This window comes from Hermetia illucens, chromosome 3 (assembly GCF_905115235.1).
Source record: "Hermetia illucens chromosome 3, iHerIll2.2.curated.20191125, whole genome shotgun sequence".
In the NCBI taxonomy this organism is placed as follows: domain Eukaryota; kingdom Metazoa; phylum Arthropoda; class Insecta; order Diptera; family Stratiomyidae; genus Hermetia; species Hermetia illucens.
Window position 1 is genome coordinate 112,347,493 of NC_051851.1, and position 24,288 is coordinate 112,371,780.

The 24,288-nt window shown below is 40.1% G+C and overlaps 1 protein-coding gene across 3 annotated transcripts in view; it reads left to right on the forward strand.

Moving 5' to 3' along the window:
• LOC119651686 (myosin-11) overlaps positions 1-24,288 on the forward strand; it is a 91,539-nt gene that overhangs the window by 50,067 nt on the left and 17,184 nt on the right. For 2 of the 3 annotated variants that reach the window (XM_038055387.1, XM_038055389.1), the window contains exons 2-6: positions 1,968-2,239; positions 14,221-14,390; positions 14,460-14,644; positions 22,189-23,029; positions 23,086-23,298. In XM_038055387.1, coding sequence (XP_037911315.1) covers positions 1,987-2,239; positions 14,221-14,390; positions 14,460-14,644; positions 22,189-23,029; positions 23,086-23,298 — 1,662 coding nt within the window. In that variant the 5' untranslated portion in view covers positions 1,968-1,986. The remainder of the gene's footprint in view (positions 1-1,967; positions 2,240-14,220; positions 14,391-14,459; positions 14,645-22,188; positions 23,030-23,085; positions 23,299-24,288) is intronic. The other variant, XM_038055388.1, reaches the window with a different exon arrangement.

Here is a 24,288-nt window from a genome sequence, read left to right on the forward strand (position 1 = left end):
CATGTAAAAATACCTAGACATATTACAAGCAATAACGCCTGCTGTGGTAATAATGAATGAATCTAAGTTGCTGGGAGAATTTCAACGACCTCTGGATCTTGTCCTTAAAACTGAGCTGTCCGGGAAAAATAAAATCATGGCGATCAACACTTTCGCCATTCCCGTCTTTCTGTATACTTTCGGTGTGGAGTGGATTTACAATCTGTCAATAGACAGATAAGCGTAGTTCTTGCAAATATGATCATTATCCCATGCCATCAAGGAAGAAAGAGGTGGGTTTTCTTCGAGAGCAATCCTGTAGCCAATTACATTAGGCTACCGTCATGGCAGATAATAAATTATCTCCTTTGAACTTGACAGCCAGAGAATGGGATCCTATTTCGAATGTTACTTCAGTCAAACAGAAGATCGACATGTGGAAAGAGAAACCCATTCACGCGTTGAAACGCTTTCAGCCTTTATTCCATCCCCGGGAAGAGGGTTCGTGATTGTTTTTAACTATATACATGTATGCATATATCATATTTTGTATTCTTAGGTAGGTATGAATTGAAAAGATGAACACAAAATCTTTATACCCGACGGGCCCAACTTCGAGTATTCCGACTTGTTTCTTTCTTTTTGGCGGAGTGCGAGCGGCTCGGGATTCATAGGGGTGCTGAAAGGCATTTCGGGTAACCGCGAACGATGGCGCGTAAATATGGTTGTGGCGCTATTCCCCACCAATAGATGTGAAAACTCACAGAAATAAAGCAGGATAGCTTCAATCTGACTCTGGACTCTCAAAAATTTACTTGAGGCGGGGGCGGGGTCTAAATATCTTCAGTTATTATGCTCAAGAAGAACACTTTTCCTCAGCAAAACAATGAACCCATTTTCCGCTCCTTAGAAATATTTCTGTTAGTTAGAATGTTAAAATAAGTAGGAGCTAGAGCAGCTCTGCAGGAAACGTGGAAGCAGCACTGCCTTAAAAAACTGCACTTTCGGAGAAAACCTTTAAATTCTTCGACTTTACTTGGCTTATAATCATAGTGAAGTTCTTCTCCCATGAAATTATTCAAAAATATTTTTGGAATTGTGGTTAACGTTCTTGGGCAGCTAATAGGCAAAGCATGGAAGCCATTGTTATTTACACAATTTTGTCCTTCTTGGGTACCACAATGGTAAACCTTCCTTTGTTACGGCACACACAACGTTGTACTTCCTTCATTTTGTGGCGGCATCACAGTTCTAGAGAGCACAATCGAGTCCGCCTGTAGCGCCTACTTGAATCCTCAGCTCTCTGTGTTTCTAGATCCAGGCAGACATTATAACATTCTTTTCAGGTGTTGCCCGAGAGTGCTTTTTTCCATCGTATTGAAAAGCATTCTGAATGGACACCACGTGGACATTTGTCTATTGTAGCACTTCATTCAAGATATCTACCGTCTGCGCAGGTAGATAGTATTGGCAGTACAACCTTCACCTCGCCTACCAGAAGTGGCGGCGATAGGAGCGCCTGGCTTATATCGCTAACATTAACCTGACTTCGGATACGGGTTTAGGTCACTGTCACACATAACGATTTCCATCGATGCGTTTGCTATAAATGGGTGATGTCAAAAGCAGCCGTGCGTGCAGCACGCCTTTCTAGCAAAGCCGTTCAAATTGCTGCCATTAACAGTGGCCAGAAGAAGGACAGAAGCATACAGGAAGACAATAGTGGGACTTTTTGCACATGTTTCATTTGTTTGTTCGAGTAACATTTTTGCCAGTAATTTGGCATTTCCCTCTATTATGCTACCTCGATATTTTTCCTGAAAAGGATTGTGGTGCTCCAAAGAAGGGGGATATTATTCAACGGATTAGCTAGATAATCATTGATAGTTACAGCACTCAGTTATACTGCTAAACTGCCACGTTACCAGTTACTTTCGATTCATATGGAAATTCAACTAATGAAATTTTACTTCTTCTTTCTATTTCAGTTAACGAATTTCAGGAGCCATGCATCATATGTATCCACTTTCAAAAGGAGATCAGCTTTGTCCTCTCGGGTTCCATCCACAAGTTCGATGGCCCACACGCTGTAAACGATGCTTTCGTGATTATAAGGAGCATGGGGGTAAGCGCGGAGGTGAAGACATAGCTGCATCATCTCCAAGCCTCACAGATTCATCCATGAAACCACCTGGACGGTCTTGGACTTCTACACAGAATCTCTCATCGACTTCAGCGGATAGTAATGGGAATGACATCGGTGAGTAGTATACCCTGAAGACATTTCGGAACTAAAATTGCGACAATGTTAAATATGCCATGAGTGAAAAATTACGTATTTGATTAATAAAATTCAGTTATCAATGAAAATGTCACGTTAATCATAATGTCTATTAACTCAATTCACAGTATTAACAGATTATTAACGGAATTTTTAATCACGTAGAGGATAGTCCATTCAACGCATTCCAGTTCTTGTATTGTTCTCTCCACTGCTGAAAAAAGATCTTCTTCAACAAAATCACTTCATAATCATTCGACAAATAATTTCTCCCTACTTTTAGTGCATAATTTGTATTTTATTTGCTGCCTGGGACCGTATCGGATGGGGATTAACTAAAGAAAGAGTTTATTTGGTAAAGGCCTGCGAAGCATCTTCGGGGCAGCACTGTTTGAACTTGTGGACATCTCAAAAGGTGTGTTGAACAGCTTAATAAGTGAAATGGGTGCTTTGACTGAAAATCTATCCCCCCTAAAATGTATCCACACATATCTTCTTCAACCCGTTCAGAGGCGGAGTCGGCTCTTTTGATCGGTCATGTGCCTAAAAAAAATGGAAAGCATGGAATTATCGAGTAAAGGAATAATGGCCACATTAGTACTGTAGTCGAAGTTGACTCCCTAATAATTATCGTCTACTCGTGCTTCTGTATGCTTGTCACGTGAAATTTATTTGGAAGTTTGATCGCATTATCACATAGCTTAGTGGGACTGTGCAAACTATAAACAACGTCTCTGAAATGTGATTGACATGTTTAGGATAAAATATGCAAACCTTGAGCAACCCACAGACTTGCAGCTTGATTGCCAACTAGGTTGCAAACATAATCGAACTCTGTGGTTACTACCTACTACTCTACTCTACTGCAACGTGTAACTTAGTTGGTAACCAGTTTTAGGTCTATGGGCCACTTTCAATGACATTCATTTGCAGAAACAAATAAACGGTTTGAAAAAAAGTTGAAAAACCAGAAGCTGGACGCTTCAGTTATGAAAAATTCCGTTTTTCCGTATGTGAGAAACTTTGAGTGCGCGTGGTTATTTCACGTGTACATAATTAAAAATGCAATTAGGCGCTATATTTTACAGAGTCATTTACGCAAATAATTTGATCTGGAAACTACTGTATTCATAACAGTCAACTTCATACGTTTCGCACTAAGAGATCAATAATAAGTCCGAAGAAGGTGAAACAGACACAAACAAGTCGAGAAAACGGAAGGTAAATCGCTCAGATGTTGGGTATTGCCTATACGAGTATCAGCAAACTTGAATGGGCACTTATCCCAGTTGTACCTGTTTATGCATTCAGTTTGTCAGACCATTCTCTTTAGAATGATAATGACATTCAAAATCTTAGCATGCAAGGAATTCGCACAAAATAGATCATTTTCACCTACTATAACTCTATTAGTAATTGTACGATTTCCACGAAACTTGTACTTTCATGCCCTGTACTGTACTCTATATTACTGCATCAGGTTGATGATTCTAGGGTAAACCTAAGTGGGTTTCCAGTCAATTTGCAAGAAAATACTTACATATAATGAATATGGTAATATGCTATTAACTTTATTTACACAGGGATCGGTACGGAGAGTATTATATTTGTGGCCTAGATACCGTGTACATAGATCACCGTATTTCTTTTCAGATCTTTGGGTTGGGTAGTTTCTGAGAAAAAGGCCTTGAAGTATCTGACGTTTTCAGACCTCCACACTCTTCCCTTTCGCAATCGGTGTCAAAACTAATACCAGTTTTCGAAAGTATCGATACCTTTTATTTGGTATCCCACATAACTATATTCGGTGGAAAAAAATTTTACATTATACTTTTACATGTGTGTGTTACTCCTTGCATTCACAGGTCTCACTATTCTACCAAATTTCGTATCAATAAGAATCACTGTTTCTGAAATAATTGTTTTGACAAACAGACAGTAAACCGATTTTAATAAGGTTTTATTTTAGACAAAACCTTGGAAAGGAGTGGGGAAAGATCCCCACACAAAATTAAAATTAATTGACTGTACAACGACGAAGCCGGCAACGACAATGAAATAACGATTTGCGTATTTTCTCATGCAAAGTGTGCTCCCTGTACAGAAATAGAGCTGTACGCAGCTAGCCGATACCCTGTTCCAATATAAGCTGATGTAACAGCGTCGCAAGAGATGCCCTAGGTGGGGCCCGGTTTCCTGGAGAAGAGTCACTACACCATATATTATAGTGGCTATCCAGTAAACCATGTGCTCGGAGTAGGTTTCTTAGTCAGCCAAAAAATGAAATCTACTGTTATCAGTTTTGAAAATATAAGCGAAAGGCAATGCACTCTGCGTTTGCGAGGCAAATTTAGAAATTTAAGGCTCATAAACGTTCGCGGTCCTACAGAGGAGAATGCAGAGTCGGAGAAAGATACCTTGTACGAGGCAGTTGAGCGGACCCTCGAAACCTGTCCCAAGTATGGTATCAAAATCATACTTGGAGATTTCAACAGTCAAGTAGGGACGGAGCCCGTATTCAGGCGATACGTCGGCTCCTATAGCTGACATAGGGATACCAATGATAACAGACTGCTTATTATTCAGTCAGCAGTATCGCACGAAATGGTTGTTGGAAGTACCTGCGGAAGCCCACAAACCTACGTGGGCCCCTCCAGACGGGACCACTTTCAACCAAATTGACCACGAGCTGATTGAACGCCGTCACCTCTCAGTCTTGATGAATGCCAGTACGTTCGTATAGTGCTCCAAGCGCGAATTACAACACCACCCAGAATCCCTCTGACAATCAGGTTAGAGTGAATATTGAAACCATCCACAGCACAGCCATCCGTAGCACCTATAAGAAGGAAATGGATGCCGCAATAACCGAAGCTAACAGATGCCCTGGAAATGAAGCGTCAACAAATGATCTTCACAACCGCCTAAAGAGCGTTATTATTGATACGTCCACACATATACTTGGCCCCAGCAACAAGAAAAGTCGGAACGGCTGGTTTGACGATGAACGTAAGCTTGCAACGGAACAGAAGAATGCTGCATACCGAGTAATGTTGCATTCTTAAAAAACGCGGGCGCGACTTCACAGACGGAAAAGGAAGGCTGGGAGAACCAACAAGTTTGTGAACTCGAAAAATACAGGGAGCAACCGCATCATGCGCGGAAGTTTTACCTACAAGTCAGCAGAATGAAGCCTTATGCAACTCAATGTTCATCCTGCCGAGACAAAGAGGGAAATCTGATTTCCGACAGAATGGGCATCTTGGAGCGTTGGGTTGAGTATTTTGATGAAGTGCTCAACAACCAAAATATCGGCGAGTTGGAGGTCCCGTCAACTGAAGACGACGGATAAATTCTGCCACCACCAAGCATAGAAGAAACAGTGCAATCCACCGGCTTAAAAACTCGCCATCAACTAATGCTCAAGGTGTGGGACAGCGAATCAATGCCTGACGACTGCCAACGAGGAATTATCTGTCTCACACATAAAAAGGGGTTATCACGCAGTGCAGCATTTGTAGAGGTATCACGCTGTTGAGTACCATCTATAAGATATTCTCCATAATCTTACTAGGTCGGATAGCCCCATACGCCCAGAATATCATTGGCCCATACCAAAGAGGCTTCACTCAGGTAAATCAGCAACAGATAAGATTTTCTCTCTGCGGCAAACGATGGAAAAACTGTTGGAATATGGACATCAGTTGCACCATCTTTGCATCGACTTTAAAGCCGCCTTTGGCAGCATAGCGTGGGTAAAACTGTACACAGCCATGAGAGAATTCGGTATCCTCACGAAATTAATAAGACTGACTAGCCTGACCCTGATCTCTGTGCGAGGCCAGATAAAAGCAGCAGGATCACTCTCAAGACCATTCTGCATCAACAACGGTCTAAGAGAAGGGGATGCCCCATCAGGCATTCTCTTCAACCTGGCCCTGGAGAAAATGATTCGCGATGCACATGTAAATGCGTTAGGCACCATCCTCTCTAAATCCACCCAACTACTGGCCTACGCTGACGGTATTGGCATTATGGGAAGAACAACCCGAGATGTACAGTCTACCTTCATCCAGATCGAACAGGCGGCGCCAGATCTCGGGCTTCACATTAATGAAAGCAAAATGAAGTACAGGGTGGCAACGTCAGCGCCAAAAACCAAAGAACGAACAACATCCAATCGCATTGGTCAAACGAAAACAATAAAGATAGGAGACTACATCTATGGTCGAAAATCACGACCGATAATAGCTATGGCGCACGGTTGTTGGCTGCCAGCAGAGCCTTTTTCAGCACAAAAACTATTTTGCTCGAAACGACTTACCATAGGGGTAAAGCTCTTACTGTATAAGACTATAATCTTGCCAGTCCTTATGTATTCCTCGGAAAACTGGGTTCTTAGCAAAAAAAAAACCTGCGAACTCTTGGCCGCGTTCGAGGGAAGAATCCTCCCAAGAATTTTCGGCCCCCTACATGAGGATGGACGATTCCATAGCCTACATAACGAAGAATTCGACCATTTGCTGCGGATAAAATCCAGCTAAACAAGTAACGCGGGGCAAGTCACTTAATCCGTATGGATGAGGATGATCCAGTCTGGAAAGTCTATAAGGGCAATATTTATGATAGAAGAAGAAGACGAGGCAGACCCTGTCTGAGATGGAGTTGTGGCGTCGCCAGACTACTTTTCGGGATATCGAATTGGTGGACCTCGACGCAAAACCGGGGTGCCTGGAGTTTCTTATTAGGGCAGGCCTAGACCGGATACCGGTTGTTGTGCTGTTGATGATGACTAATTGATACCCACATAGGTGGTACATTATGTGAAAAAAGATGTTACCCCCCCTTTGGATGTGTGGAGAGCACCCCTTTAGACACCAAGTAAATTACTCCAATCTTGCTCAAAAGTTTACGTCGGACAAATTAAAAGATTGGTTAGTACAATATTCACTGATCATCAAAGGGAAGGAAAATGGATAGAAAGGCTGGCAAATCCATGGTGGCCAAACATATTGTAGAGGAAGGGCGTCATATAGATGTGACCAACGTGAAGGTGCTGAAACAGGCCCGAAAAAATAAACATTCCATGAAATGATGTTTAGGTTTTAATAAGACGAGGTAGTATAATTAGAGTTAATTAGAATATCCAATAGCTATCGAAAACGGACGTACGCTCCTTAAAAGCGGTACCGAAAGTCCTCAGAATGCCCCCTGCAACTCGCGCCAGAATTCCAGCAACATAAGCTCGATATTCTAGTCCTAAGCGAAGTAAGATGGTGGGACTCGGAAGAGTACTCCTCTCCCTGTCCCTTTTGCGACAATGGGTTTTGTGCTTTGGTGGAAGGAGACGCGAATCCGCCTGACAGGTACCACCTCAAGATTTTCCTGTTGAATGGTGTGGCCTTCTTCGACTATATGCGCTGCAACTGATGAATTTTGCTTCCACTTCATTGATGTGTTCATTAATTCTGGTCGTTATCAGGCGTTTAGTCTGTCCTATGTATATCTTATTACAATCGCTGCATGTTATTCGGTAGATCCCGCTTTTTTCCTCCGCTGCCAAAGAATCCTTGATGCTTCCCAGTAAATTCAGCAAGGTGGACGATCGACTCGAACCTACGACTTCCAGTTGAAGCTTTTTTATCCAATTCCTGATGTTGTTAAATAGGTAGGAACACGAGATATCTATCCGCCTCGTTGTTGCCTCCTTTTGCTGCGAGAATAGTGTTGTGTAAGCATACCTATTATGTTGCTTGATTTTCCTTACGATCAGCTTCTCAAAAGTCTGAGGCTTATACACATTTTTAATAGCGGTGTCAATAATATGCTGTCGTTCCTTATTGAAGCCGTATTCCGAAAGAGGGTATGTGATCAGCCGGTGAATCATGCAATTATAGGCTGCCATTTTTTGCGAAAGTGTATGGTGCGAAGTTGTTGGTGTCGTTCTCTGGGTTGCTGTAGGCTTACGGTATATCTCGAACTTAAGCTTCCCGCTAGAGTTGACGATATCCCCCCATCCTTCTCTACCTCTAGTGTAAACTAGATTCTATGATGAATTTTGTTTATAGATGAGATGACCATGTCGATATCGTTTCTTCTAACAATCGCAAATACGCCGTCTACATACCTAAACCATATTTTAAGCATTACTTTCCTCGAATCAATTTGATGACATGAACCTTTCAGTGAGTAATGGTAAGAGGGGATTCCCCATCGCTACTCCCGAAGGAGTTTTGTAGAATGAAACGTAAATTAGCCTGGCAAGGTTTACATAGATTCGGACTTTTTTTCTCCATACCAGACCAAATCCAAACTGGCTCAGCCTCCTCTCGAGTTTCAAAATTGACTCTTTTACTCTTTCAATAATAACGGAAACTTTGTGTATTTCTAATCAAACATATCACGCTCTTAGATCACAGGCGCATTGATTTCGTAATGGGCATCGATCCAGCTCCACCCACTCCACTTTCAGAATCCACGTAAGACAGATTGGGCGACGTACAAAACAGAACTAAGCGTCCGAGTAACGATTCCTGGCAAGTGCATCAAATCCATTGCTTTAATTGAGAAAACAACTAGCATGAGAGGAGCTTTCGAAGAGAGTTGTCCACTCATGATGCGAAAAAGGAGTAAAACACCATGGTGGAACTCGGATTTGGCAAAACGGAGGAGAATGACAAGGGTGCTCCTCAATCAAGCTCTAAAGTCTGATTCAGTCGCTTGCTGGATTCGATACAAAGAGGCTCAAAGAACTCTAAGGAAAAGCATAAGGTAAGCATAACGCTTTTGCGAAGAGACCAATTCTCTTGAGGCAACCTCAAAGCTAAAACGGATCCTTGTCAAAGAACGTAGCTAGCAGTTGGGTTATCTATTGGACTCTGGCATGCAAAGTACTCTCACCGGAACGGGTGAAATGGGCACTTCACTTTTTCCATAGATACAAGTCTGCAGGTCCGGATGGCATTATTACTGCTCTCCTCTCCTTCTCTGCTCTTCAGAATATATACCGCGCTTGCCTAGCACACGCTTATATTTGAAATAATTTGCAATTTGCAACTATAATAAATACCACTAGCGAATAGAAAAAAGTAAGTCTCAACTATTTCAAATAATTTAATCGCTAGAAATACCACGAAATTATACTTAAACACGCTTATATTTCAACCAGGTGACGTGATGTGAAGGTAATATTTATTCCCAAATCAGGGAAACCTACCTACACAGACGCAAAAAGCTTTCGACTGATCAGTCTAAGTCTTTCTGATAAAAAGACTGGAAATATTAGTAGGTCGGCTCATAAGAGATACCCCTAGGTGGTCACCTCCCTGGAGGCAACATGCTTACCAGAACGGAAAATTCACGAAAACGCCTTCAATTATGCCTCATTCGCAGCGATTTATAACGCGGCAAGACAGCATGGAATTGATCCGTTGTTGGATACTTCACATGCGGGAGTGGAGACCCCCGGAATGCAACATTGCATGTGATCCACACCCAGGTGCTTCTATAATGGACTGGCGGTGAACGGTAGGAAGACTGTACTAGTTCTATTTACTAGAAACGTCAGGTAAGGCAGCTTCACGCTACCCACCTTAGCAGGAGCGGAAATCCATCTGTAAAATCAGTCAAATATTTAGGAGTAAATCTCGACTCCATGTTAGCGTGGAAGCACCATATCCAGGAACAATACCTGCAGATTGCTATGGTGCTGCAGGACTTCAATAGATAAGATCTGGGGACTTTTACCAAAATGGGCTAATTGGATGTATATGTCCATAATAAAACCCATTTTGATGTATGCATGCATCATCTGGTGGCCAAAACTGAACTTCGCTAACAGCAGCAGATTCAGAAGCTCGATTGCCTAAGTAATACTGAAGCAATGAGAAGTACGCCGACCGTGTTGCACTCGATGCTATTCTAAATTTACTCCCAATCCATTTGGAAGTGAAACGGAAAGTAGCTGCCGACGCATATAGGCTTCATACTATTGGCGCGTGGAAAGGCGGTCAATCATAAGGTCATGTGTCCATGTGGAAATTTCTTGGCAACCCTCAGGTGGACCTGATGCCTACGGATCATATGACTTCAAAATTCGTCTTCGAAAAGACATACTCAGCCGTAATCACCAAAGGAGAAGAATGGTCGATCAATGACCACTACTTTGGGATTACAGATTTAATAATTTTCACTGATGGGTCAGTCATCGAAAACGGATCGGGCGCAGGGATGTTCCCGGGAATGCGGCAACATTGGAGGCAGCAGCGAGTCAGTTGGTGTAGAGTTGTCATCAGGTGCTGTTGATAGTTAGCCAACTCAACGAAACATTCCAGATCTAAATGCCAATGAACTCAAACATCGCTGCTAATGAGGACGCTGATAGACTGGCTCGCCAAGGTTCTGAACCACAATAGTGGGGTCAGAACTAGCTGTTAGCATCCGGCCATCTACTGTCAAGTCTACTCCGAAGGGGGAAATGGCAAGAATCCACCCAGGCGAATGGAGAAATTTGAACTTCTGCCAGCAAGCGAAAATCTTTCTGACGGAACCCGGGGCCGCTAGAGTGGCATTTTGTTGTCCCTGAAACATGAAACATGAAAACCCTAGTCGGGCTTTTAACGAGGTACTACCCTTGAATTGCCACATGGAAAAAAATCGGAATGGTGGTCTCAGCCATATACAGCCAATGCGAGGAGGAGGAAGAGACGGCCCACTCAGACTTCAGACGAAAAGACGAAGAGTCTACGCATTCTCTGTCTCTGGAGAATGTTCTCAGATTCTGTGCTAGTGTTCTTTTTGTGTTGGTGTATGGGAGTAGCACATTGAAAATGTGCTCCACTGTTACTCAAAAGCTCCAAGCCTTCGTCGACACCTGTCTGCGACATACCATCATAGTACCTTGGCCAGACACTATCTCAAACGACACTATAAGAACTCTCTTTGGCGAAGAAGATGAAGAGTAGAGGAAGAGGGCGGGCATCTCGGGAAGTGTTGGGGAGAGTTGAATGGCGCGGTTGCCTGCGCATGATGGCGCTTATGTTCGGTATACCTGCTGTACTCTACCGAGAGGTGAATGGCTTCCATATATATATCAACCCGGCACCGAAGAAGGGAAAGCTTGTTACCGAAATATCGGTATTTGTAAAATAAGAACTGCTACTAGCGGCGGGGACGGTGTTGCGTTTCAATTCTGTAACTTTTTTGCTAGAAATACCGTGAAAACACATTAACTATAAATTTATCTACAATAAATAAAGTAAAATACAATTACTTTTTTCTTGAAACGGAGTAAGTTAGTTATTAGTATATACGTATTTCAAGCACCAGTTGTGCCCTCCTTCAGTACCTGATCAACAACACAGCAATGTATAATCCTTAACCCGGGCCGTAATTTTACAATCTCTGTCATAGGAGTCCGTTTTGAGATTGCTGTTTGCTACCACTACCTTTTTCAGAGTAAAACACACAGTGCCGGAAGAGGGAGATAACTACTCTCCCGATTCCCACTATCTCACTTCGCTTAAGCCCATCATCATCAACGACGCAACAAACGTTTTCTGGTCTAGGCCTGCTTTAACATGAAATTCCAAACATCCTGCTTTCGGGGCGAGGTCCACCAACCAAAAACAATTAGGTATATTTAACCTAATTGTTTTTGGTTGAAGATTGAGGGAATCCTAAGTCCGCATCTAGTTAGTTTCGGACAGGACCAATTGGAAAGAAACAAACCTCAAGCAAAAATAATTTTGCTTCGGCATAGTTTGGGTCCGAATGTAGAAGGTCGATTTCACTTGGATATAATTTGCACTAATATCATGTTTGCAATTATATATAAAGGAGAAATTACCACCTGTGTAGCCGGTCACGGTGCTCCTAGGGCGCAGGTGAGGCAGCGTCTGCTGAGTTGCCTCTGGCCTGGACGAAACCGTCAGTCACTTTTTTGAATTCAAGAAGAACTTTTAACAATTCACAATTCGTTCTTCACGTGTAGAATAAACCACCTTCAAAATATTAGAGGGCAGAGTTGAATATTCTACAGTATTTCTGACAATTCTCTTTAAATATTCATGAGGGTCTAAAGAAACTATTATTGCAAGAAGGCATTTTGGAAGATATACACTTTTAAAAGGTATTACAAAATAATTATCTTAGATAGCAACTCCTAAATTTTGAAACTTTATTGTTGCCAAAACATCAACAATGCCTTGGATAACAACTGACCTTATGACGAAGGTTTTGGCTATCGAAAACCAACTATGATGACGGTACCGAGGATCTCTGCTTTCTTTCTATAACTCGAGCCAATGTGCTTTTGATGGCTACCGTCAGACGTGCTCTCTTTACCTGGGAGCTGGTCCCTAACAAAATTCTGATTACAATATTTCGGTCCAGGTTGAAGAGTATCACGATTGTACAGTGCTTTACACCAACGAAATCTTGCGATATAGTGCAGCCGCACATGCACATGGGAAGGGCTGGCCGCCACAAATGATGGTGGGCGTGATGCGCTCGAACTCCGATGTCATTCGAAATCCTGGAAGGTTCAGCGTGGTGTGCGCCGCGACAAAAGTAATTTGTTATTGCGCTAGTCAGGAAAGCGGAAGATGCCACAGAACGCAATGATTTCAGAAGTATTATATATACCGCACTGCGAAATAATTTGCATGCGGTTGGGATATTTTCGAACATCCTGTGAAGGACGTCAACGGTCGACTTCTCATCCACGATGATGAGAAGTTGAAGAGGTGAAGCAACACTTCATTACGATACTTAACCGTATCACTTCCCGTGAAGGTACACCTTCTGCAGATCTGCTACTTCCACTCTTACGAAAATCCTGCGAATCCGAATAGTGGAAGAAGAGGATTATCGTCGAGAGTGCAAGAAGGGGTATCTGCGTCCTCCCTGCCGTCGCAAAGATAATAGCTAAAATAATCCTGGAACGCATTGAAAAAAATTTCAAAGGCTTGATCGACAGAGAGTAGCCTGGTTTCCGCTCCATATCTTCCCGCATTGACCACATCAACACCCTACGGATCATTTTGGAACAGTGCGCAGAGGGGCATTCCGAAGCATCTAAAAACTATTACCAAAGCGACATATAATGTCGCATAATGTCACGTTCCCCATCGAGGTAAAATATCAGAGGAATTTTAATTCCAAAGGGGCGCCCGCCATGGTTGCATCTTGTCATCGATATTATTTGTTATCGGTCTTCATGCTGCCTTGTCCGGAGGACGTGGAGAAAATTAATGGACGATGACATTTATTCCCAAGCACATCGATCAGGCTGATACATCTGTTTGCTTTCCCACCGTATTATGGACTTTAGCCAAATGGCTCTGAATTTGTAAAGAGAGGCAAGTGGAGTTGGACTGAAAATAAACACTAACAAAACCAAGATTTTTGGTCTGACTTGTCATCTCACTCTCCCTATCTGCATTAATGGACAGAACATTTGTGTACCTAGGAAGCGTGGTTTCTGCCGATGGTGGCACCGAATTGGATGTCGCTCGACACATTGACAGCGTTAAACCCGCTTTCACTTTCTTCTCTAAAATCTGGAAATGCAGTTGTCTCAACACCAAGATCAAGTTGAGTTTGTCCTATACTAGTTTTCTTTCTGTGCTACTATATGGGATAGCATATCCTATTGAAATATAAAATTGTGCATATTGAAACACATTAATTGATTGAATACAAAAAGGAATCCCAGAATGATGGGTGATAAGTTGAACAAAAAAATGACTATAATAACCAGCATTGTCGCAATCTTAGTATCAATAATTCATGGTGTATTGACAAAGTTACTAACAAACATTTTCTATTTTGTGTTTTCATTACTTATTATCTAACGCCGCGCTCGTCTACTACAAAATACTACATATTACTACCTTACTATTACTCTTGTACTCTACTGCCACATCTTCTTGTTTCTCCATCACCATATAAATATAAAGTTGTTAACTATTGCGTAGAACTACGGAAGCGACCTTCATCATGGACATCAACACCGGACCTGGAGGATATAGACAATAAAGACGCAAAATCAACGCCTGCTGATGTTTCAGTTCGGGTTCAATTGCCAGCACGACGAAGCCATACTACAGCAATTTCACACAACGCAGAAGTACTATATGCACTTTGAAAAATTCTAAATTTTCTCATTACTTACAGCAACACGAATTTTTAATTTTAGACAGAAGAATCTTTCACGATGCGTCGACCACCCTTACCACCCACATCTAAGGAATCACCAGATGATTGGGTTATCCTTAAAACAGATTCCTTAGCAGAACGAGTGCGGAAAATGAATCTGAAAAAGCAGAAAAGCATGGAACGAGAAGGCAGTCGAGAGAAATCTGTCCCCCGAAAAGCAGATAAGTATGTGGCTCATATAAAACACACTCATTTGGACTGGGAATTTCATCTAGCTCACGAGTAATTGAGAAGATGTTGCTTCCTAGTGCACAATATGACTGTAAATTGGAAGTGAAAAGTCCCAAACTAAAAAAAAATGTTTTCATATTTACCATTAAGTGTATTATTTGCGCACTTCTTTTGCGCTCCAGAATTAACCGGCAATCGTATAAGGTATTAAAAATTTTGTGGTGTTCTTATGTGACGACCCGATTTAAGATGTAAGACTATTCTATATTCTAATTATATGGTAGGCAGCTTTTTCTAGACTCATTTACACGCCAAATTCGTTCCAGAGAGTATTGTATTTTTTAGTCCACTTGAGTCAGTGCGTGTCTTCACGACGAAAGTTGAACATTTAGCAACTTCCGGACGTACTGTTCATTTTATTTATTTAGTCGTACCTTTTCGGTTCAAACTGGAGCGCGTTTCAAACGCCCGCTAGAGGGGTTCATTTGAAAAAAGCTCGAGCTTGGTCTGGAAGCTTCTATTGACGAGCTTACAGAAATTTACAATTAAAATTTATGGTTACTCCTTTAATTCTTATTCGTTTTAGTCCACTTTGCCACATGGCCCTGAGGGATTAGGCAAGAATACTAAATACAGGAGATTCATCTCCCTGCGCATTATTCGAAATTATGCGATGGGCAAAATCATTGCGCATATTCGACCTTCTACGGTAAATACCACGCATTAGGTCTGCTGTTAGTGCCGTATATGTGAGCAGTGTATTGGTGTGCGGCCATGTGGTTGCGAACACATGGTTGCGCGCATGTGGAATTCCACAGCTGTGTAGGGCTTGGTAGATGGGGTGGAGAAACACAAGAAAACCGTCATGAACAACATGAATTACAACGACCACGGACCAGAAAGGTACCTCGTCCCTACCCCATCTATACGCAATGGCATTCCGTGCACCTTGAGGTTAGGCGATGGTAGCGGCCTAATGAAAAACCATGTTTTCGGTTTTTTTCAGCAGGACAACGAAGTAAAGCAAAATTCTGTTAAACGTCTTCAATTGTTCATCTAGTAAACTGTATAGACTATTTTTTGAAAGTAATGCAAGAAAAAATAGCACCTACGCAGCTTTTCTTAGACAAAGGTCCCGGACCGGAACCAATTGCACCTACAATTTTTGGTTTTATGTAGAAACAGAAGTTTTTTTTTATTGTACATATACAGAGCTATTGCAGTACAGAATTTTTTCGATATATTGAGCTTTGTAACCACACGCTTAAAAAAATAAATAAAACAAATCGGAATACCGGAAGCTGGTTGCTTTGGGTATGACAGTTTTTTGCTGATGCATACACTCACTCAGAATCCACTTTCAGCAGAGCATTTCCATACCCAAACATTCATGCACGATATAACCAACACGTTCCTTTGATATTTTTGGAGCCTCAACTGTCTCGGTCATCACTTTGTGGTCATTCAAAATTATTTTGTGGACTTTTTTTATGTTTTCGTCGGTAACAACCTTAAGGCTTCCACTGCGTGCTTCGAAATCAGTGCTCATTTCGCTTCGTTTAAATTTAGCATACCACTTCTCAACGTTTGATTTTTCAGGCGCAAAGTCCGAATAATGTATATCCTGCCAAGCCTTAGCTTCAACAGTATTTTTTTTTTTCGTCAAAAAGGAAAGCTTTATTAACACATGAAATTCCTTTTTATCCAGTTTCTTCAAACTAACAAAAGTAGCTTCACTCAAAAGTGCTCTATCCTACAAACTAGAAGTGCGACAGCTGTCAAATTTGTACACATGTCTTTTGCAGGTTAAGGTTAACAAAAAATGATATGGATTCAATACTATTAGCGCCATCTGTGTATTAGCCTACGAGCATTTCTGCTCAGCTGTTATGTTTGTGTGCAAAGCACAGCACAGGTCAGAATTCTTGCAAAGAATACCTTTCCCCGCGCTGGAGGGTGTCCCAGTAGGGAAATTGAAAAGCAATTCCATTGGAAGCCAAGAAGCATAGACATGCATGAGTCTTTTTAGGAATTATTCTGTCGGCGGCCAATCTCCATCAAAATCTTCTTCTCAAAGATTTAAGCATAATTTTCGCAAATATAAAGATTTGTCATTTCGCGAAAAAAATAGTACTGTGGCAAATTTGTTGCTTTTTCAGCCGTGAGCTTATCATCTTGGATAAGTGAGCGGATGATGTTTTACAGAAAGAACGGTAGTTGCATTTGTCGATAAAACCCGTACTTATTTTACATGCATTCATTTTCCGTTAGTTTTTATTGATGGAATCATTGATATAAGAACGAAATACTTTCACAAAATCCCATTGGGATGCGTAGAATGGCGTATATGAGCAATAATAATCTTCCGCCCCACACATTCCAACTGCGTGTTAGACATGGAATAATGTAGTAAATGTCTGTAATATTTTTTGTGTGGCTAGAATGTTAGCTGCTAGATCGTATGAATGCTTTCATCTGTGCTGTACTGGACACTCTCCGTGCTGAATACGCTAGCTGCTGGATCATATGAATAGAGCCTCAAAAAGCAATAAATTCATGTGAAATGAAAAATTGCTGCTGCTTGATCGTATGAGTACACTGATAGTAAATGTATAGACATTTTTTTTTATGGCTGGCACGCTAGTTGTTGGATCGTATGAAAACTCTCGCCTGTGCTATGCTGAGCACGCTCTGTGCTGGATACGCTAGCTACTGGATCGTATGAGAGTGGAATATATTCATTTGAAATACAATGAGTTTGTTAATAATGGTAAAATTTCCTTTAAACTTTCCAGAATTGTCCTATATTATCCTTTATACTGATGTCCAACTTTTTACTGCTGGGATGAATTTAGGAGGAATTTTTGGGTAAATTTTCGAAATATGGTAATATACCATTATTTACGTTATTTGTGCAAATATCCGGATGGAATGAGGTCTAAATTTCATATAAATGCATCGTTGCGAGTTTTTCCAAATTTTTCGCTTGGATAGGTTCTGAGAACGAGAGCTGTTTCACGCCCTACATGGCCATATTCTGTGAAAAAAATGTTGCATTCCTCTTCGCGGCACTTGCTATAGAAAGGGATTTATAGACCACACGTGTCATCAGATGGACAATAGATTCAGCCGTTTCCGAGTAAATCGGATGTGACAGAAAGGCAGACAGACATTGAGTCGATTTGAATAAGATTTTGTGCCACACAAAACCTTAAAAACAAAAATATGTACTTCCATGTAGAATGTAATTCTAAATAAAAGCTAACTTGGAAAACGCAGTTTCGAGAAAAGCGTTTCAAATGTTCAGTATGTTCGCATCGGACTAAGAACCGGAATTCTATATAGAAATAACGCCTTAATCCTTTGAGTATACCATCCTTAAGCAAAGAGAAACAAACACCGATTTTTTTAAAATTTCTACAGTGGGTGACTAAATTCATTTAACAATTCAATAACAAGTCGGGAAATCGGAAGCTGGACCCTTCAGGTATGAAAGGTTTCATGCACCTAATATTAAAACGGAGGTTTGTGTCCTATATTGTAGAATATATTGATACAAAACCGTGTGGTTCAAGGATGAATTTAAGGTGCCTTTGCTACTACATTTCTGAAGTATTGTATCATTAGTTTTCTTTGAGTTTATATTGGGGTAAGATTTACTTAGAGGTTTACCTACATATCGATTCTTGCCAAATCTGTTTAGGCATTTTCTGAAAATCAGTTCTGTCTTACTTTTTATCTCCTCATTCTCATCCTTTATAACCAGCATCAAAAACCAAACTTAATTAAGACAACGGAGAACAACACTGGGTAGGAATGTTTTTTTTGCAATTTTTTTATGAATTTACTAGACGCTAAGCCAGAATCCCATCAAAGCGAATAATTTATCATTCAAAACGCTCATATATATTAAGAGCGACATTCAATCAATCTCGACTGACCATCGAATAATCTTGACTTAAATAAGGGACTCATTCAATTCGTTTTTAGTTTTTTTCTAACTTTTTATATATAACACTGCATTAAGAATTACCGTAAAAGATTTAATAAGCTAGCTTGAAAGGTCTTTAAAAAAACCGGTGAATTTGAGCGTTGTTGGGAGTGGGAAGAAATATCGGAAAACACTTTCGAACATTTTATTCAGCTTTCTCATACCGCAGTTTCAGCACCTTGAAAATAGAATAAGGTACATCAATCAAAATGCCAAATAAAACAGGTACTGTTAATTGTTCTATTCAACTGTCATCATGAAGGCACACAATAAAGCAAGTACATCATCAGGGCTATTCCCGATACAGTGGCTTCTAGACTAAGTGCAGAATTGAGTTTCTAAGAGAATAGTTGAGCGTCCAATTTTTTTCCCATAGGGAAAAACCACAACACATTTAATAATGAGTGCGTGACAGTTTCGTGTGTACATAGTTAAAATTTATTTTTTTTAAAGGGTCATTTCCGTAAATAATTTAATTTTGAAAGAACTGTATTGATATTAATCAACATCATTCGACTCATACTACGAGTTCAGATTATTAGCAAATTTGAAGAAATTCACTTTTAACAGATAAAAGCAAGTTGGGATACCGGGTATAGAGGTGTTGTGTTCATCCTATATGAGAAATTTTTAAATCACACATAGCTAAGAATACAAAATATTCCTTCATATGCCGAACTCCAAGATATACCTGTGCACAAACAAACATTACCTATTGCCGCATACTGATGCATACATATTCAGTGCTGGAAAAAACTTGCTCGAAGTGTTGAAAGATATTTTTCATTTAAAAGCAAATGTATTTTTTAAGGCTTTGTATAAAACTTTTGTTTTACTAAAATCGGTTTACTGTCCGTCTATTTGTCCGTCACACGCATTTTTCTGGGCACGCTTATAGCGATTGACACCATATTTGGTGTAAAGGTGAGAACTGTGAATGCTTACGCATATAGTGAGTTACATCTTTCTACGTCGAATTTAAAGGGGGGTCCCACACATGCCAAAGAAGGGTGTACATTTTTTTCATCAAATATAGTCATGTGGGGTATCAAATGAAAGATCTCGGTTAGTACTTTTTTGTACATTTATTGAAAAGGTGGGGTGTGGGGGGGGTTGAAAGTGATAAATTTTTTTAACGGACCCATTCTTAGAAACTACCCAACCGAAAAATCTGAAAAAAATCAAGATCCCGTCACTATATGATGCCTAGGCTCCAAAATACCTTTTATATCGATATCTGTTCAAATAAAGTTAATAATAGCATCTTACTATACTTTTTGGCAATTGGCTGGAAAGTCCCCCTTAAGTTCATCCTAGTTCCACCAAATTGGAGTAGTAAGCAAGCTATAATATAGAGCATGATTCTACCAAGTTTCGTGGAAATCGCAGTGTTAATAACAAAGTTATAATAGATCAAAGTTGTCGCTTCCTTGCGAATTCAACATGCATATATAACGTACTACATACTAATGGGAAAAATGCATACTCAAATGTCTTAATAAAAGAAATACACAAAATCTTTCGTACCTAAAGCGTTCAGCTTCCTGTTTCCCGACTTATTTAACGTTATATATGATTTTCTAGCATATCTAATATAGTTGTCAGAAAATAACCACTTTCATTATACCCTTTTCGTCAATTTTTTTGGGCGGAAAAAAAAAATGCACAAAGTAAATTTTCTAATTCATCGTTGATTTATTGGAGAAAAAGCGTGTTCAAATTAGTTTTGTTAGTTTATTGTTAATTTATTGTATTGTTAGAAAACAATTGCTGGATAAACTGGGGCCCTTTATCGACAAAATCATAGAAAAAGGATCTAGTTAGGGAGTAGTTGTTATGGAATTCAGCATTTGACAGTCCGATTCCACAACACAAGGCCCGTTTCCAGAAATAAGGGTAGCGGAGGTCCGAGAAAATCAACTGGGGCCCCGGACCGTCTATTTGTCCGTATTGTGTAGAAAGATCCGTTTAAAATATTGTCTTCATGTCCCAGATTAGGCCGACAATTCGGAGGAACAATATTTTTCGGTTTCATATCTTATTTTTGTTACATTGTGTTGTTGTATGCCTAAGTATGCAAGACTGATTACTTCCCGGCTCAGCTGAAAGTCATTAACATCGGAAAAAGACTGTTATGCAACATTATGATTCGGGAAAGAGCACGATGAATGGAGTGTCAAAAGCTAAACCGCCGTATCTTATCGTTCAGCTAATCAGAATTTATGCTTCTTTTCAACAAAAGGGATTCGTCATGTTCGACTATTTATGGAAAACATTAGGACGTCAAATACCAAATGCCGGCGGTCAAACATGAAGGCGGATCTATCGTGGTACGGTCTTGATTTTCTCGCCATACAATTGACCCGATTTTTAAAGTCGTGGGTGTAATAACTGCAGCCAAATACTATAATTTATTTTCAGGTTGGGATCATTCTCGCGAAAAATCGAGCAACGATTAGATTTTCATACACGACAATAATCAAAAACTTTCAACCCGAATCGAAGAGTTGGCTGGCCAACATCCATGTAAATGCTGTGAATAAACCCCTGACTTGAATAACATCGAACATCTCTAGGAAATCGTTCACAAAAAGATCAGAGAACGTAATTTCACAAAACATCAACTGACCTATACCTCGCCAATGAGTAAAAGCGGGTGGGACTAGCAATGGGTTTGATTTTTGATTTTTGAGTGAGGTTAAACATGTTATTCTTTATAAAATATGCTGCAAAGTCATATTTAAAAATATAATATAAAGATGAAAGACACATTTCTAGAATATTATTTATTTGAGCAGATATCGAAATGGAATGTATTTTGAGGCTTAGATTTCATGTAGAGGCATCACTGTTACTGCTTTCAGATCTTTCGTTTGGATAAGTTCTGAGAACGAGATCTTCTTGGAGCCGTTTCTGACTAAATCACACGTGTCAGACAGACATACAGGTGGACAGATGGGCAGACAGACATTGTATCGATTTTGTTTCACACAAAACCTTAAAAAGGACTGGGGAGAAGTAGATTCTTCACAAAGTGAACTTTAGTATTTCACTCGAATGTCAATTATTCTCGGTAATTATGACGTCAGCATCTTATTTGCGATACTGTCCTCTTTGCTGTTGCAATTAATTCTAGGATGAACTTAACAGGGGTTATGTTTATTTGAGCAGATATCGAAATGGGACATATTTTGAGGCTTAGATTTCGTATAAATGCGTCGACTTTAATTTTTCATATTTTTGCCTTAGGTAGTCCCTGAAAATGGGTCCTGTTGACTGCTTACTCGCCCATTTTGCAATTTACATCGAAACAGAAAATACGACTATGAAAGTACTAATCGAGATCTTATCTTTAATACATGACTACATTTGCATGTATGGGAAGCCCCTGTATGCGAAGGATTTCATAGCTCCCATATGTCCACCCAATAATTATTAACTCCAACGATTCATACCAAGCCGTCAGTCTCTTGACGATAATAATTATCGGGATTTTACTGTGTCATATAGTCGAGGCTAATATTATTATGAATAAAATATTCCACAGGGAAAAATCGCCATCCGTGGAATCCGACCGGGAACGTAATAAAGCCGCACTTGCTGCCCAACGTAAACATGAGGATGCAATTAAAGCTAGTCAAGATGTGCAGTTTTTAATCAAAGTTAAGGAGAACTCCGTTCCTCGACAGGACGATGATCTTTCTGTAACTACAGAGACTACCGACACAACATTAGTAGATCCAAATGACCATAATTTGCAAAATGAGGTGAAAATGCTTCGCCAGGAATATGAATTAATGAAAGCTCGGGCAGAACGGGCCGAACGGGAAAAAAGTGATATTCTGCTAAGAAGGCTAGCATCTATTGATACTGGTCCAAATCGGACTGCAGCATCTGAAGCATTGAAGCTTCAACAAAAGGTAAACGAAATGAAAACACAACTTGAGGAATTAAGAGATGAGAAGCGATGTTTATCGTTGAAAGTACGCGAATTGGAACACGACCTCGAATCTAGACCTGCGAAGACTATAGAAGAGGAATTGCGACGCAAACTTCAAGCAGCTGAGCAACTGTGCGAAGAGTTGATGGACGAAAATGAAGACATTAAAAAGGAATTACGAGGCATGGAACAAGAAATCGATGAAATGCATGATAATTTTCGAGAGGACCAAGTTGAGGAATTTGCAACTATGTGCAAAAAGTTCGAGCAAACAGAGAAAAATTGTAGAGTGTTAAGTTTCAAACTGAAAAAGTCGGAAAGGAAAATAGAACAGTTAGAAAAAGAAAAGCAGACTTTAATATCACAAAATAGCAATGACTTACTTAATAAAATTCAGAAGTTAGAAGACGATTTGAAAGCAGCCAATGACCTTGCCAGGAGATTACAGGTAATTACCTTTTATTATTTTTAAAATTATTTCTAAATATCTTATATATTTTGTAGAGTGAGGCAGATCAGACAAAAAATCCCAATAAGAAAAAAGCACCAACATTGGGAGTTATTGGGAAATCCACGTCAGCTGATGGAAAAGTTACACGGGAATCCCTTACAAGAGGTGGATCGCAGGAAGATCCAGCGCAGCTTCTACGTGACCTTCAAGATTCGATGGAGCGCGAAGCAGATCTGAAGGAACAATTGAAATTCGCAGAAAGAGAGGTAGGTAGTTAGAAATTGTCAATACAAAAAAAATTGAACTAATTTGCAGGCTCCGCAGCAAATCCAAATAAATAATATTGAGAACCGTGGAACTCAAACTGATGATGAGCATGAACTGCGCTTTCCGAGGAGCACGCAAACTCAAATCAGTATTGGATGTCTAACAAATTTAATTAGAGATGCAGACCAAGACATCTGTACTGAATGTCATAGAAAACCAGAAATTGTTGCTACGGGCATTGCAATTGCAAAAGCGAATAGTAAAAATGTAGCCACACAAGCAGATTTTGAGAAAACTGAAAATAATGATAAATTATCCGAAGCAACAGCTCCTGTCGTAGATGCTTACGCACAAGTGGATATTCTAAAGCCAAATCCAAACAGTTTTTCCTATCATATGTACGGAATACGTAAAAATCTTCTGTTCCCCAATATTATCTCTGCAGCATTAGTATTTGCTTCAGCAGGTATGCACAGCAATGTAAAATTAAGTGCAGGAGTTCAAAATGTTCGTTACTACCAAGAATTGTTATTAATGTTTGAGTGGTGAGAATTAATATTCACAACATTCAAATACTTTGTGCTATTCGATAAATTGCACAAAACCTCAAAGATTCGTTTCCAGAAGAAGAATTACTTTTGAAAATAAGAAAAAGAATCAGCAAAAATAGAAGTTATCAAAATCCAATACCATGCCCTTAGCGATGTTATAAAGTGTGATCCATTTCAGTATTCTTCAGAAGAATGAGCCGTATTTGAATGCAGTAATAATTCGGCGTCTTTATTAATGTTTAGGCTAATTAATACCTGATTTGGAATAACACAATGACCCCTGCCTTAGCGATATTAGGAAGTTGGAGCGATCTCAGAGGAAAAAAAAACATTTCTAATGCAGTGATTACTCGGCGTCTTTACGGCTAATCAATACAGATTGGACAAACGTGTCAACGAGGACGCCAAGACGGAATGAACAAGTTGATATCATCCGTA